Source organism: Ruditapes philippinarum, unplaced genomic scaffold, assembly GCF_026571515.1.
Source record: "Ruditapes philippinarum isolate M1 unplaced genomic scaffold, ASM2657151v2 ctg3460_1_1_1_1, whole genome shotgun sequence".
Classification (NCBI taxonomy): Eukaryota; Metazoa; Mollusca; class Bivalvia; order Venerida; family Veneridae; genus Ruditapes; species Ruditapes philippinarum.
In genome coordinates, this window is record NW_026862064.1 from 100,088 (window position 1) to 116,002 (window position 15,915).

Consider the following 15,915-nt stretch of genomic DNA (forward strand, 5'->3'; position numbering starts at 1 on the left):
TATGGTGCGGCCCATTGTATTTCATCGGCTGTAAACACATAAGTTAAAATTATTATTAATGCGTCGTAGCCTCGTTGTCGTTATCATTTGTGAGTTAGGCAGCTTTTTATTCTTGCTTAATTGGATTTTACAGTCTATATATATATATATATATATATATATCTATCAAGAGAGCTTGATTTTTGACAAGTGCAAGTGTATATGTGTATATATACGAGCACAAATCTTGAATAATTTTGTTAAACATACAATCAAAAGAAAAAAAAAGAGAAAGGAAAGAGAGAAAAGAAAACTAAAAAAAATACAGGAAAAAAACGAATCGACACATAAAAGATCATGAAATCTACAAGGATTGTATTTAAATGTGTTAAAGTTATATTTCTTGTTCTGGCAGTGTTGTTTGGTATTTTCAACATGGTATTTGCAACAGGTCAAACCTTCGATACGAAGTTTCAGTTGTCAAAAGGTCATTTACAGAAAAAACTTATTCCATATTCACTGTATGAAATTAACGTGAACGGACTTCACGACTGTGTTCGCGAGTGTTTTAATATCGGCGAGGGTTGTAAAGCTTTTAATTTTAACATTAGACAAAAGACATGTGAATTTAAATACAAAGATCTAGCGTCTGCAGACGACTCTGATTTCCAACAAGATCGAGAATATATTTTTTCTGATATCACGGAATGGCCAAAAGTTTGTAACTTTTCATTTTATTTTTATGTTTTCATTCTTAAAAATGTAACATGATTAATAACTAAATAAATAAATCAATCAATCAGTCAAACGATAAAATGATTACTGAATAATTTCATAAATGTTACACACAAATTTTTACATTATACACAGGCTCTTGTTTCCTCCACACAGAACGTGCGTGCACGTGCGTATTTTGTGCTTGCATGCTGATACAGATTCGATTTCGTTCACGTAACCCCATTTCCTTTTCTGAAGTTTAGAAAAAATAATGTTTCTCGTGCGTGGTCAACATATTGCAAAAGCAATCAACGCTATATATTATTAGTAAATAAAAATTGTAAGGCTAATATGAAGTTCATCACGACATTATGAACATAAAACAAGGCCATCATGCAAAAAGGACGGCCTTTATGAGAAAACACGGCTATTATGAGATTGGAGAATTTCAATCGGCTCTCTAGCTCGGCCATTATGAATCTGCTTTTTTCATTGAAAGAAATCACAATTTTGATTTGCTGCAAGATAAGTTTCCGAAAGATTTTTAAACAAGAATCTCATTTGCAATATATCACAACAATCGAATTTCACATTAGGTTTTTTTTTGTTTTTTTTTTTTTGTTTTTTTTTTGTTAATTTATTCTTATCTTAATTTGTTTATGATTATGTACAGTTAATTAATAAATTCTTCAAAAAATTAAGTGTTTTCATAATGGCCTTGTTATTAGGCTTTAGACTCGGTCTTTTGTCTCAGGTTAATATGAGAGTCTTTCAGACCAATAACAAGGTCATTATGAAAACACTTAATTATTAACATTATATTATAAATTGTTGTTGTAAGGCGAGGGTTATATTGCAAACAAACGTTTATTTACAGCCATATAACATGTCAGGAATATTTATAACGAATTATAATACAGCAAACTTCTTCTTTTTTTTTTTTAGAAAAAAAAAACAAAGTGAGATTTCTTCATAACGTGTCAGTAAGAGTGAGTAAATATACGTGAAAAGCAAAATTACAAACGTGCAGTATTATAAAGCGATTTTTTGTAACTTTTGATTAACAACAAGTTTCTGCTAGTACGGAATTAAAGAAGATTTGGTGGGATAGTTCCGATTTTATGACGTCACGTAATAAGAAATGAGAGAGCGGTTTCGTCAGCCGAAATTAATTGATATTTTCAGACTCATTAGTTTCCAATTGATTAAATTAGTATCTGTCTAAATGAAGACTTAAACAATAGCTTACATTTCAATTTATTATAATCAATTATAAGAGATGATAACGGTGGCACAAAAGTGGCATGTGTGTGTTTTTATTTACCTCGTGGCCACGAAATACTATGCCGTGGCCACGAGTTACTAAGTCGTGGCCACGAAATACTATGTCGTGGCCACGAGTTACTAAGGCATGGCCATGAGTTACTTAGTCGTGGCCACGAGATAGCAAACTCGTGGCCACGAGATACTATGTCGTGGCCACGAGTTACTAAGTCGTGGCCACGAGTTAGCTAAGTCGTGGCCACGAGATAAATAACCAATCAGATTACACCATTTATATGAATTTCCCTAATTAACTAGACATGTGCTATAGTACAAGGATGCCCCTACTTCACCAGCCTGTAAAAGTGCCATTTATACAACTTATTGAGTGGTCAATAATTTTACATTTAGCGTTACTGTGACCCTGATGTTTGACCCAATGACCTCGAAATTATAAGATTTCATCTACTGATAAGGTGCAGTGATCTTTCTGGGTTATATTAACCATGGCTTATCCCTTCTAAATTATTCATCAGACAAGGATTTTACCTTATAGGCTATCTATTGTTCATGGGCAATTTCCCTTCCAAATAAAATAAACCAGGACTAATTCCTTCTCATTTAATCGTATGAACAAAGTTAACAGGCCGTAGTACGTACAAACTGACCAATTCCATCACAAAATTGTCCCAACAAAGAGCTATAGTCAAAATTAATGTTTGATGGGCCTTGGAAGGTGACTTTCTTATATGATCCAAAAAACAATTTCAAAGTGAATATCTTCAGTATTTTCAAAGCTTAATGTTGCATGTAAAGGTAAGTTGTTAAGTTTATAAAAGTCATAATATATATAGTGTATTCTGATTGGTTAATTATCTCGTGGCCACGACTTAGCTATCTCGTGGCCACGACTTAGCTATCTCGTGGCCACGACATAGTATCTCGTGGCCACGACATAGTATCTCGTGGCCACGACATAGTATCTCGTGGCCACGAGTTAGCTATCTCGTGGCCACGACTTAGTAACTAGTCGCTACGACATAGTATCTCGTGGCCACGATGTAGCTATCTCGTTGCCACGACTTAGTTACTCGTGGCCACGACTTAGTAACTCGTGGCCACGACTTAGTAACTCGTGGCCACGACATAGTATCTCGTAGCCACCACTTGGCTATCTCGTGGCCACGACTTAGTAACTCGTGGCCACGACATAGTATCTCGTGGCCATGACTAAGCTATCTCGTGGCCACGACTTAGTAACTCGTGGGTACGACATAGTATCTCGTGGCCACGAGATAAATAAAAACACACAAATGTCACCTTTGTGCCACCGTAGATGATCTATTCATTGTGTTTATTCTTTCGGTCGAAGGTCGTCTCAAGTCAGTTGAACTTCCTGTAAAATGTACAGCACAGAAAGGAATATAAGAAATATTTTCATTGCTCATTTCAAAATTACAAACTGAAATCTGCTTATCTCGTAGGATATTCTAAAATAAAATTTAAGTGATAGTGATAACTATTATAAAATAGAATGTAATAGATAGTTTTAAAAAAAATGTATTGTATAGTAAATTGATCAAATATTTAAGTTCTGTTTAACCGTACATCCTCCCGCAGTCTTAAGTTCTCAATACATTTTGCAGTGAAAAGCATAAGAACTTACTGAGTTTTTTTAAACAAGAACTTATTTATTATATTATATAAACTAGTCTTTGGCCGTATGCACCTTCTTTTTAAAAGATACTTCTTGTTTCTGTTGTTTTCACTTTATATTTTTCTTCAGACTTTGGCACGTGGATGTTCAAATCATGATTGTAAGGCAGATCAATTATGTTTGCCACGTGGTAACAGAGACTTTCTGTGCGTAAATGAAGGTAACGTGCGTTTTAAATATAATTTTGGTTGTTTATCACATACCCGTGTCGTTTTTGCGACTACGTACGTAACTGGTATTGCACGGCTGTGCATATATTTTGACGTGACAAAGTTTCAAAGTTTTATTTATATCTCAAGGCCAAACTGGGCATGTGAGAAAACAACAATATAACAAATGATTACAAAACATAAATTCAGTATTAAACATACACTCATTCAATATCCTCTATTTATGAATGCTCTTGTATACAGAGATATGTTACGTCAAGTGTAATGTCTCTTTACCGTTGAAAAAAGGCACGTGAACAGAGATCCTTAGATACAGATACATGTCCGACGAGTTTTGCCGCCCCACACATTGTGTTTGAAAAATGTATAATCGTATTTCATAGTCAAAATGAGTGTTCATCCGTATTGATATATTATTCTGATTTATTGAAGTTAAACAAGCGAATTTTATGTCATATTTAATTTTCATTCTTACCCGAAAACGAAGATATATAATAATGCTTTATTTCAGTATGTAAATACATGGCATTTCATGGTACAATATGAGAAACAATATCACATAAGTATTGTCATGAGTGAAACAAATGAAAAGCATAATTAAAAAATAAATAATGACTATACAATAAAACCTTAAAGCTGCATGCCTCCGGACGAGCCAAAATTTTTCAAGAAAATTAAACTTGGGGCATATGTACTAAGATTTTAAGAAAAGTAAAAATATTAAAGATTCAAGTTATAATTTATATCTTGTGTGCAATTAATGACTAATTTTTCCAGTATTAATCACCATAATTCTACTGCGTTAGTAACGCAGAAGGGGCTACTTTTGCATATTTTGACCTCTTTTCGGTAATTTACGTGGATTATAAGTGCCGATTGCAATGTGTCAATTACATTCTTTGTTCACTTAACAATATTTTACTTTTTATTACATTTTCAAAATTTTCATGAAAATGAGGACATATCTGGAGGCGTGCTGCTTTAAGACCAGTGATAAGAAGACACAAATAAACACAGTAAAATAATAATCATTTTGAAAGACGTGATATAAGAGATAAAATGAAAAGATGTAAGTATATGCATGTGTATATTGTGAAAAAAATATCCGAATGTTATGCAAATCATTTGGCTGAATATATGGCTGAGAATGTGACAAATGTGCAGTGGCTATAAAATGTGCAGGAACTGGTATCCAAACACCCTGCATAATCATAAAACGTTAATAGATTAATGTGCCGCGCCATGACAAAACCTTCATAGTGTGTTTGCGCATCCGGCTGGTCTGAATCCATGCTGGTCGCAAACCCATAATGTTGGTATTGTCATGGCGTGGTTCATACAAACATTTGCCCCAATGATGATAATGCTTTAATCAATAATGGATGATCTAAAACATTATTTCAGCTACATTTATGAATTTCAAATACAAGTACTTGCTAGCAGATTCTATGACATTATTGTTTTATTACGTGTTCATTTGTTTGTGTTCTGAACCTTTTTTGATTCCCCCGAGAACATGAGCTTCAAACAGGAAACAGCGAAACGGGAACAAAGGTCTTGTTTTCTATAGAGCTAATTATTTTTTCATGTTAAACAAATTAACTAAAAATAAACTTAAAAATTAGAACTTTTTTTGCCATGTTCTTCATTACTTATTGATCATGCTTGCGAGGCGTAGTTAAACATTTGTTACAGATTGGAAAAATTATCGCAGGCTGAGTGCCTCTACTCTCTCTACAAATTGCTGTTTCCAGTAAATTATTTACTGTAGGTATTGACAGTTAATTTTAGTAACATTGGGTTTTTTTATTAAGAGCTTTTTTATCTGATTTATTTTCTTCATGTCAAGTGACAGTCAATTTTAGTAATATTGGTTTTTATTTATTAAGAGTTTTTTTTATCTGATTGTTTTATCTGATTTTTTTTCTTCATTCTAATCAACGTTACATATAATCATGGAAGTTCTTTTTTTTTGTTACAAATAGAATTTAGTTAAGTGAATGATTAGAGCGTTTGCAATGCGACATAAAGACATCACAAAGTAAGGAATAGAGGACATTTAAACGATATCATCTACGAATGACGCATTATAAATAAACGTTTCAAAACAATTAAAGTTATAATGCTCACCCTTAAGGTTCATTCCATTGTCAAGGGTAAATAAACCAAATAAACACGCTTAAAGTTATTCTATTATCAACTTAAAATAAGGATACATGTAAAAGCACCTATGTGGTTCACTATACTGCTTAGGTTATATCTTTATATAATAATTACGGCATTTTAATAAAAATAATAACTGATTCATACAAATTGTTTAATTGATAAGTTCTCTGTCTAAAGCATTTTTAACATTAAATTGCAGGATTATGTAAAATCTTCTTAAACTTTGAATCAAACAGTTCTATAAATTTGAACACACTTTGAACTTTATACAATTATAGACTAATGTGATGTTTGAAGTACTTTAATTAGTATGTATATGTTATGTAAAAATATTCACAATAAACATTTTTACAGGTTGGTAAAATGTATATATATATACACGTATAATGATGACGTCACATGTCTAAATATAGAACACGTACATGTGTATTCATTGAAAGTCGCTTTTTTGAAGGCCTATTATGCCTCATAAATGCGTTTATTTCTATTTCATAAAAACTTTTTTTTTATTTTTATGTCCTGTCATACTTTTAAAAAACGTTACTCATTAGCAAATTACCTGAACGATCTTTTACTTCTGTAACATTTTGGCATTTAGTAAAAATACAGATTTTTGTATTTTATACCAAGTCAAAATAATACTTTGCTTACATTTTACTACTTTTAGATCTATAACAATTATTGCATTACTTTCTTCAGACGATCAACATCTAAAATGCACTTAGAACATTATTTAAACAATATGTTTGCCTTTTCTAAAGAATGGAAAAATATTCATTTATAAGGCATAATATTATATAATGTGCTTTTAATGTATTTTTGTTAACAAATACAGAAACCTTATTTTCAGCATTTGTACAAGTATACATATCTCATTTCTCTCGAATAGTTGTACATAGTTGTATAACGTAAAACGGTAAGAATATAATTACGAAACAACTATCCTCGATTTTTTTCTGATTTAAGATTGTGGTCAATTGGACACTATATCAAACGGGTATGTGTTCGCACTAGCAAGCACATATGGATCTGTGGCAGTGTATACATGTATAGCAGACTATGAAATTACCTCCTCTCACAGCACGAGGACATGCAACAATGGTGTTTGGACGAACACCAAGCCTACGTGTTCCCCAATTCGTAAATTTTCTTTTATTTTCTCTGCAAATTGTCACTGTAAAATGATTCTACTGGTATTTATTGAAATATTTTTACGTCGTGCGTCCATCTATTTGAATATATACTATGGCTTTCACGTTTCAAATGAATAGAAAAAAGTTGTGTTTATATTATTAGTTATAAAGATTTTTGACAGGTTATATGGGCCTATATTAACGGCTGTTTGTAAATATAAACCGAGCGGATAGGCGAGGGTTATATTGCAAACAACCGTTTATATACGGCCATATAACCTGTCAGAAATATTTATAACGAATTTATAATACAGCAAGCATCATTTTTAGAGGAATAAAGCGAGATTTCTTCATAAATCGACAGCAGCCGTGTATATAAAACTATATAAACGTCATAATTATCCAATGAAAAGAGACGTTACACACGTGCAGTATTATAATATTAGTTATAAAGATTGTTGACAGGTTATATGGCCCTATATAAACGGTTGTTTGTAAATATATCCCGAGCTGCTAGGCGATAGTTATATTGCAAACAACCGTTTATATACGGCCATATAACCTGTCAGAAATATTTTTAACGAATTCATAATACAGCAAGCATCATTTTTAGAGGAATAAAGCAAGATTTCTTTATAAATCGACAGCGGCCGTGTATATTATTAGTTATAAAGATCGTTGACAGGTTATATGGCCCTATATAAACGGCTGTTTGTAAATATAACCCGAGCCGCTAGGCGAGGGTTATATTGCAAACAACCGTTTATATACGGCCATATAACCTGTCAACAATCTTTATAACGAATTTATAATACAGCAAACATCATTTTTTAGAGAAAAAAGTAAGATTTATTCATGAATCGACAACAGCCGCCGTATATATAAAACTATATAAACGTCACGATTATCCAATGAAAAGCGACGTTACAAACGCGCAGTATTATAAAAAACTATATTAACGTCACGATTATTCAATGAAAAGCGACGTTACAAACGTGCAGTATTATAATGAATTTTATAATATTGCACGTTTTTAACGTCGCATTTCATTGGAAAATTGTTACCTTTATAAGTTTTATATACACAGACTTTTGTCAATTTATAAAGAAATCTCAACTTTTGTTCTTAAAAAAGATGCTTGCTGTATTGTACTTTTGTTATAAATATTCCTGTCACGTTATATGACCGTATATAAACAGTTGCTTGCAATATATTACACTTGTCTGGCGGTCATATAACCTGTCAAAACTCTTTAAAGCTAATAATATACAACTTAATAATAATACATGTTTGTAGCGTCGATTTAAATAAGATAATCGTAACACTTATATCATCTATAGACACAACTTCAAAGAAAAATATATACAGTAGTGTATATATTTTTTCTATATATATTTCTATATATCATGTAGTATGAGAGTATTATGCATGGTATTTGGCATGGTATAAACGTCTTTATGTATATAACACTTGTTTAACAGCTCTGGTCATGTATGCTCACAATCTTGCGTACTGATCGCCGACATAAGAACGCTTATCTAGCTATTAATTGATTTTTCCTTTTTTATCATGTGCAAGAAATAACATGTAAACATCTTTATTTTACATTTATATGTTTAAGTAAATATCGGATGTTATTGCACGGAGTCATCATACTTGTACAAAGGTACCGAAAGCACTACATGGAATGGTAAAAAATGCCAAAGATGGGACGCACAAAGTCCACACGATCATTCTATTGACTTCACATATGATTTCCCGGATGCAAGTTTAACTGCTGCCGAAAACTATTGTCGCAATCCTGATTATGATGGCAACGAACCCTGGTGTTATACGGTGGACCCCAATGAACGCTATACAACATGTGCAGTACAAAAGTGTACATCCTGCCCAAAACGTAAAATATATTTATTCTCGTTATTAAAAGAAATATCACTGTAAATTAAGTTGATTGTTACAGTCCGAGCACGATAAACAGAACTTTCGTCAGTTCTAAAAATACAAGCACAGTCCATTAAAAGATTGACTCAGGTAAACGTAGTTCAACTGCAAGTGATTAAACAAATTATTACATTACAAGTTATACAAATTATCGATGATAATAACAATAATAATAATAACGACCCCTGTCGAGGAGTAGGTTCCGCTGTACCGATTGAGATATTGCGACATTTATTACGTAATTTTACAATTATCAGTCAAACGTACATCATTTACAGATGTGCAAAATTTCATTTTCCTATAAAGTATTAAGGTGATCTGTTCCGTACTAAAAATAAATATGAAGAAACTTCTGTTTATCGTGCTCAGATTATGGAGCTATGTACATTGGTAAAAATAAATAATTAAGTTTTTTTAATAAATAATAGAATAGAACAGAATTACTTTAATTTTCAGTCAAGGGTCATGTTAAATGATGTATACATCACAATAACAATGATCAAATAAATATTGTATTGAAAATAAGCTTTGTTAACAAAGCTTGATTTGTATTAGCAATAACAATGAACTGAAAAAAATAACTGATATCTTACATTTTGCTTACTAGACTTAACTTTGAAACATCATATTGTTGTTTATGATAATTGTATATGTATGGTTTTCTTTTAAAATGCACATTTTAGAAGTGTTTACAAAAAATAGATTAGTTCTATTGTTTACCAATATTGTATTTGTGGGAAAAACGCTATCCACCACAATATAAAACACATAGTAGGAATTTAATTTTTTTTTGCAATAATGCAGTAGTGTCTAGTGGAGATTGGGGGTCAAGATCATATTTCAACTTTTCAAATGAAACACAATGGCAGATGTATTTATTCGCTGAATCAAATATATTTCAACTGATTACTATACTACTCGACTTTTGCTTAGCACCATAAGTCAATTTTTATGTTATCACAAGTATAAAGCAGATTTCTTTTCCAATTTTTGAAAATTCTGATTCAACAATGTTTCGAGATAGTCCACTGATATGAATCCGTGTTGACCTATCCGTTAAAACTCGCCTAGAAAGCAAGAAAAGCATGCACCCAAATATTTTCATGTTTTGATGGGGTGTACAATCACATGTCTTTTGTTATACGGCGACATTACCGGCTGATTGTCATTCAGTGGCTAACATTTCCTTACATCTGTCACTTCGATATGGCGAATGCTAACATTAGGCGGCATTTGAGAGAAGCAGAGTTATGGAGGGCTGTAGGGATGGTGCAGCGGGGACCACCTACCGCCCGGTTGGTGCGGCGCTTGGTGTTCACCACACCGTCATCACCAGAGCCTGGGAGAGATACCAAGTACATGGAATACCCGCCAAGAGGCATGCTCAAGGTGGCAAAGGGCCACAAAATCAGCTCAAGATCGGGTTTTGGTCGTTCAGGCTCGTCGTACAAGGTTCTTGACAGCAGCTTCTTTTCAAAATGACTTTGCTAATACTGTGGGGTCTGTGTTTCAACGCAGACGGTAAGTAGAATGCTGCATGGAGAAAATTTGCGGTCAAGAGGGCCTTGCATACGTATGCCCATGACGAGTCGACATCGCCAGGCCCGTTTGGAATGGATCATTGAGCATACACAGTGGGTCATGCAGCACTGGAGACACGTTCTGTTCACTGATGAGTCCAGGTTCTGCCTAGACTTTACAGATAGGCGTACTAAGTCTGAAGAAAACTAGGTGAACGTTTTTTCTGTCTGCAAATATGATCGCTACGGATGGTGGGTCAGTTTTGGTGTGGGTAGGTATCAGCTGGGGCTGACGAACTGACTTTGTTGTGCTAAATAGAGGCACATTGATAGGTCAGAGAAACAGAGACGACATATTAGACAATCAGGCTAGGTTGTATGCTGGAGAAGTTGGCGATCAGTTCATTCTAATGGACGATAATACCCCAATAGGGCCAGGGTGGTCCAATACTACATAGCGAGGGCGAATATTAAGCGCATGGACTGGCAATCTCGCTCATCTGACTTAAAACCAGTAAAACAAATGTGGAATGTGCTGCAGGTTAGAATTTCAGCTCGTTAGCTGCAACCAAGAGACATCCATTTGCTTGAAGCCATTTTGGTCCAAGGATGCGTGGACATACCCATTAGAAATATCAGAAACCTAATTGATAGTCACGGGTCGTACATGTAATGAATTCATAAAGTGTAAACCACCAAAAATACAATTTAATAAGTTTGGAAATCACGCTGCATGTTCTAAAAAAATCAAAGGGGTATCCTCTTCTACAGCACAAAATCAGTGTTAAACTCATTTATATGGTTACATTCGTCATTCAGCTGAAATGAGAAAACAGTTAATCAACATTTAAAACCTTTCGCATGGCGTCAATAAAATTATCCCCAAAAAAAATATTAACACTCAAACATATGGTGCTTAGCAAAAGTTGAGTAGTATATATACATTTAAAGATAAGAGGGCATTCATGACCCTTTATCGCACAACTGAGTATAAAGGCACAGAATAAAGAGGACTTATAATATTGATAACTATGGATGAAAGATCGAATTTATATCGATTGAATTTTAAGTTCAATTCTACATTCATATATAAAAATCGGTGAAATATTGTAATTTTGCTATATAAAGATATTTACAGCTTATATGGCTAAGCATTTATGAATATGTGCAAGCTATATAACCATCTCGGGTTATTTTTGCTTTACTCTGCTTTTATATGCTTCAGCAAATTTCGGATGCTATTATCCGGGGTCATCACACTTGTACGATGGTACAAAAAGCACTACATGGAACGGTAAAAAGTGTCAAAGATGGGACGCACAAAGTCCACACGATCATTCTTTTGACTTAACATATGATTTCCCGGATGCAAGTCTAACTGCTGCCGAAAACTATTGTCGCAATCCTGATTATGATGGCGACGAACCCTGGTGTTATACAACTGACCCGAATGAACGCTATACAACTTGTGCAGTACCAAAGTGTTAACAATTAAAGATCCTGTATGTTGTTATTATGGTTGTAACAACACTTGAGTGAAATTTTATATTAACCATGCTTCTAAAATAATTTTCAAACATCAAAGAATATGTAAAATATGAACTGCAAATATTTGTGCTCATTTTATCATCAGATGCCCAGTTTCATTGGCAGCCCAGTTTCAGTTACCTTTTTATGAAATGCTGCCACTTTGAAAAGCATTGTTGCAAAGTTTTTATCCCAGTGGGACTGTTTATGTTAACTTATTACCTTGATGCAACCTTGAAAAAAAGGTTAGAAAATATAAATTGTGTATCTGGCATACTATTTTCCTTGAAAATCCTTCTTTTTAAGCATTTTCCTTATTACTCTTTAATCCACAGAACATCAGATATTTTTTTTAACAAAAGCTAAGATTAAAATGTTGTTTTTTTCAGCATTTTATGACTGTAAGTCTATTTTCTCCCTGTCTTTAATTAAATTTAGCTGATTAACATGAAAATATTAGTAAACAATGAAGTTAAAATACACATTTTCCTTATATTTGTAGTCAAAGTTTGGAAGAAATCTAAGAAGTGAAGATACCACTGAAATTTGTTGAAAGAAGTATTTTTGTATTGTGAAACTTTCAGATTTAATGTTAAAATAATATCTTTACTTGAAAACCAACTTTTTTATTGAAGATATAAGATTTTTTTTACATGTGTCAATTTTTTCTACCCCATCCCCTAGTGTTTCATATAATTTCCTTTTCAAAACCGTCCTAATATATTAATGTACCCTATATCTTGTCTTTATTAAAGCATATTTTTAGCATACATATTTTCTATTGCTATGTTTGTGTATTAATACCATATGTTTTGACCATTTCTGGCTGATGCTTCTGGGATAGAAATTATATAGGGATCACCGAAGTAGGACGAATTCGGTATTTGTGAGCTAATTAAGGGTATGTTTGGTTGATATGGTAAAAGAAAATTATATATAAATATATAGCTATTGTTTGTGTTTGAATTAATGAAGAAAGGTAACTTTTGAAGAATCTAAAGTTAAAATTAGTCTCCTTCAATGTTCTTTATCGTTGTGGTCAGAATACTCTTAGGGTGACTGAAACTGGTCCTTCAACGATATGTACTCACTTAAATATATGCACTCAATTCTTATTGAAAATTTTGACTTAGACTTTATAGAAAATAATGTTTTTAATAACCTCCCTTTATTAACATGAAATGTAAATTAGGTAATATCTTTACAAATTATGCTTTTTAGAACTAACAATATTGATAAATCTTCATTTTGGCATCATATTTAATGATATAAAACCATAAAACATTGAGTTAAGGAGCTTTAACATCAGTCTCTTATAAGAAATGTAAAACCGTTTGCTCCGTATCTTTTGATGTGTCAGTTTTATCCTTCCTACAGACCCGGATGCTAATTCCTCTGATATATTTCTCAAGTCCTTCACCTGATGCTCATTGTACTTAACTATATTGTAGTTATTGCTTTTTTCGTTTAGCCTCTTCTTCCTATCTTAAGTTTTGTTTTTCATTCTCCTACATTACCTTTGCTTTTTCAAACTTCATATGACTTTCTGAGTTCTAAAGGTATTCTATCTTTATGTGAGCCTTGTTAATGATATACTATGCTAATGACTCACTATTTGGATAAATTACTTTTTTTGCAGAAATTTATTGAAATCTTGAAAATCCTTTCTGAAAATGTCTCATTTGAATAAGTGAATGATGTCTAATATGAATAAGTCAATGAGGACACTATGTTTGGGAAGCTGCATTCCCAATTACTTGTCAAGTCATTGTCGTTCCTCTTAAACAAAACTGCCAGTTTTTTCAATAACACTATGTAATCATAATGTGTTTAGCTGTAGTGTATAGTTTAAAACATAACATATTTTCTCTGTGTGTATTGAATATATGTTTATTTTACATTTGAAAAGGGACCGTATAGTAATTGCCATTTTTTTTTTAAATGACAAATTTGAGCATGATATTTCTTTTTATCAGTGTTTTAAAAACTGACAAGTCCCTCTGGGCGTGCGTCTAATGTGTTTTCAATATATTCCTCACAAGGAAGTTATCAAACTTTTTGTAGCCTTGTGACCATGTCCTTTCTTCATTTAACCAACAACGGTATTGTACACATAATTGGGAAATTTAGTGTCTATCATCACATTTAATCAGGGAGGATCTTACATTGAGAAATGCAAGCCTTCTGGAAAAAAAGCTGTCCCTAAAAGAGGAAGTGAAAAATTGTTGGTCAGACGAGGGAAAAATCAGTGTGCTTCTGACGAACAGAAGAAAGACAAAAGTAGACATGTGTACAGACCTCTCAATGTCTTTATTGTGAAAGAGTGTGAACAGATGGTTGAATGCACTGTACGTGACACTGAAGATGTGGATTTAGGATGCAATCTGTAGATAGATGTGTTGATTATGTGTTTAAACTGTTGATAAGTACACGCATGTTTTATTTGTTTTAACACACGTGTTTGTTGATTTATGTGAATAATGCCCTGCCATGAGTGATTGTAGATTCGATCAGTTTTCATTGGTCGTAAATTTGACCACTCGTTATCTAGTGGTGTTATTACGCAGTAGAACCAATCTGACTAAAGTTTAAAACTACTTGTTTCTTCCAACCGCCTTCTTAATCATTCGCATTTCCCGAGAAAGCTATTTTTAGCCATGCAATCAAACCGGTTTTTACAAATAGGCATTAGAAAAAGTATCAAAATACCATTATCCATGACAGAAAAACAAATTGTTTATTTTTGTTAGAAAAAAAATTGAAGTAATTTTTTAAGAAATTAACTTGATGTAATAAAGTTGTTATGTATATAGGCTTTATTTTAGATGTGTTTAGTATCTATTTCCTGAAAAGCTCTAGGTGAACGCAGGACTGATAATATCGATGTTGTGGGTTCGATACCTACTCATGCCACTATCATTTTTTCAATAATTGTGTTTATTTGATGTTAATAGGTAGAGCGCATTAAAGTTCTTTCAATAAAGTTCTGTTCATGTTCAATCTCGAATATTCTTTATCTAAGTAGTTTTCTAGATTGTTTATTGATAGTATATATTATGATGAATGTTTGTACTTCGAGGTGTGTGCTAATTTGTGATATACTGATTGTGTGCTATTTTACTTAGGATATCGTGACATAGGATTATATTAGTTTTGATTCTGTTATTTTTTGTGGGAATTGTTTGTTTTGGACATAATGTTATATTCTGCTGTTGACATTGGACATTGATTAAATCTGAATTGTGGACAATTGTGTTTCGAACTGTGAATTAAACTTTAGGACATCTGTTAAAATCGAATCGTGGATAATTGTGAGTTAAACTATACTTTCATATTTTTCTGAATTATTGTAAATAACTGTTGTTGTTTTTTTGTGTTTTTTTTGTGTTGTTGTTGTTGTTTTGTTTTTTTTGTTTGTTTGTTGTTGTTTTTTTTTGGGGGGGGTTGTTGTTGTTTTTGTCTTTTTTTTTAATTAAAAATTGTAAAATTTGTTGATGCGTTATCTTCTCTGTTGCGTTTACTCGTAACAAAGTATTTTTTAATTAGAAAGATGGTTTTGCGAGTTACCTGCCGGCTCCATGGACAACACCATGTTTGTTCTCGAAATTGTGAAAATTCCGTCTCAATAATGGTTTTCCATGAGATAAAATTAAAAACCGCATCGCTTTCAAAATAATGATTGGCATGCAGAAGAACACATTTGATAATTAAGATTTGATTAGCCTATGCAAAAGCATCTACACGTAAATGTGGACGCCACTAAATTCTGAATACTTCAACTT

The 15,915-nt window shown here is 32.7% G+C and overlaps 1 protein-coding gene across 1 annotated transcript; it reads left to right on the forward strand.

The window, feature by feature from the left end:
• The first annotated feature begins 268 nt into the window (after positions 1 to 268).
• On the forward strand, positions 269 to 15,523 carry LOC132717813 (plasminogen-like). Its single transcript, XM_060701378.1, has 5 exons — positions 269 to 696; positions 3,746 to 3,836; positions 6,979 to 7,152; positions 8,767 to 9,042; positions 11,832 to 15,523. Exons 1-5 carry the CDS (start codon positions 337 to 339, stop codon positions 12,092 to 12,094), a joined length of 1,164 nt encoding a protein of 387 aa, XP_060557361.1. The 5' UTR covers positions 269 to 336; the 3' UTR covers positions 12,095 to 15,523.
• The last annotated feature ends 392 nt before the right edge of the window (positions 15,524 to 15,915 follow it).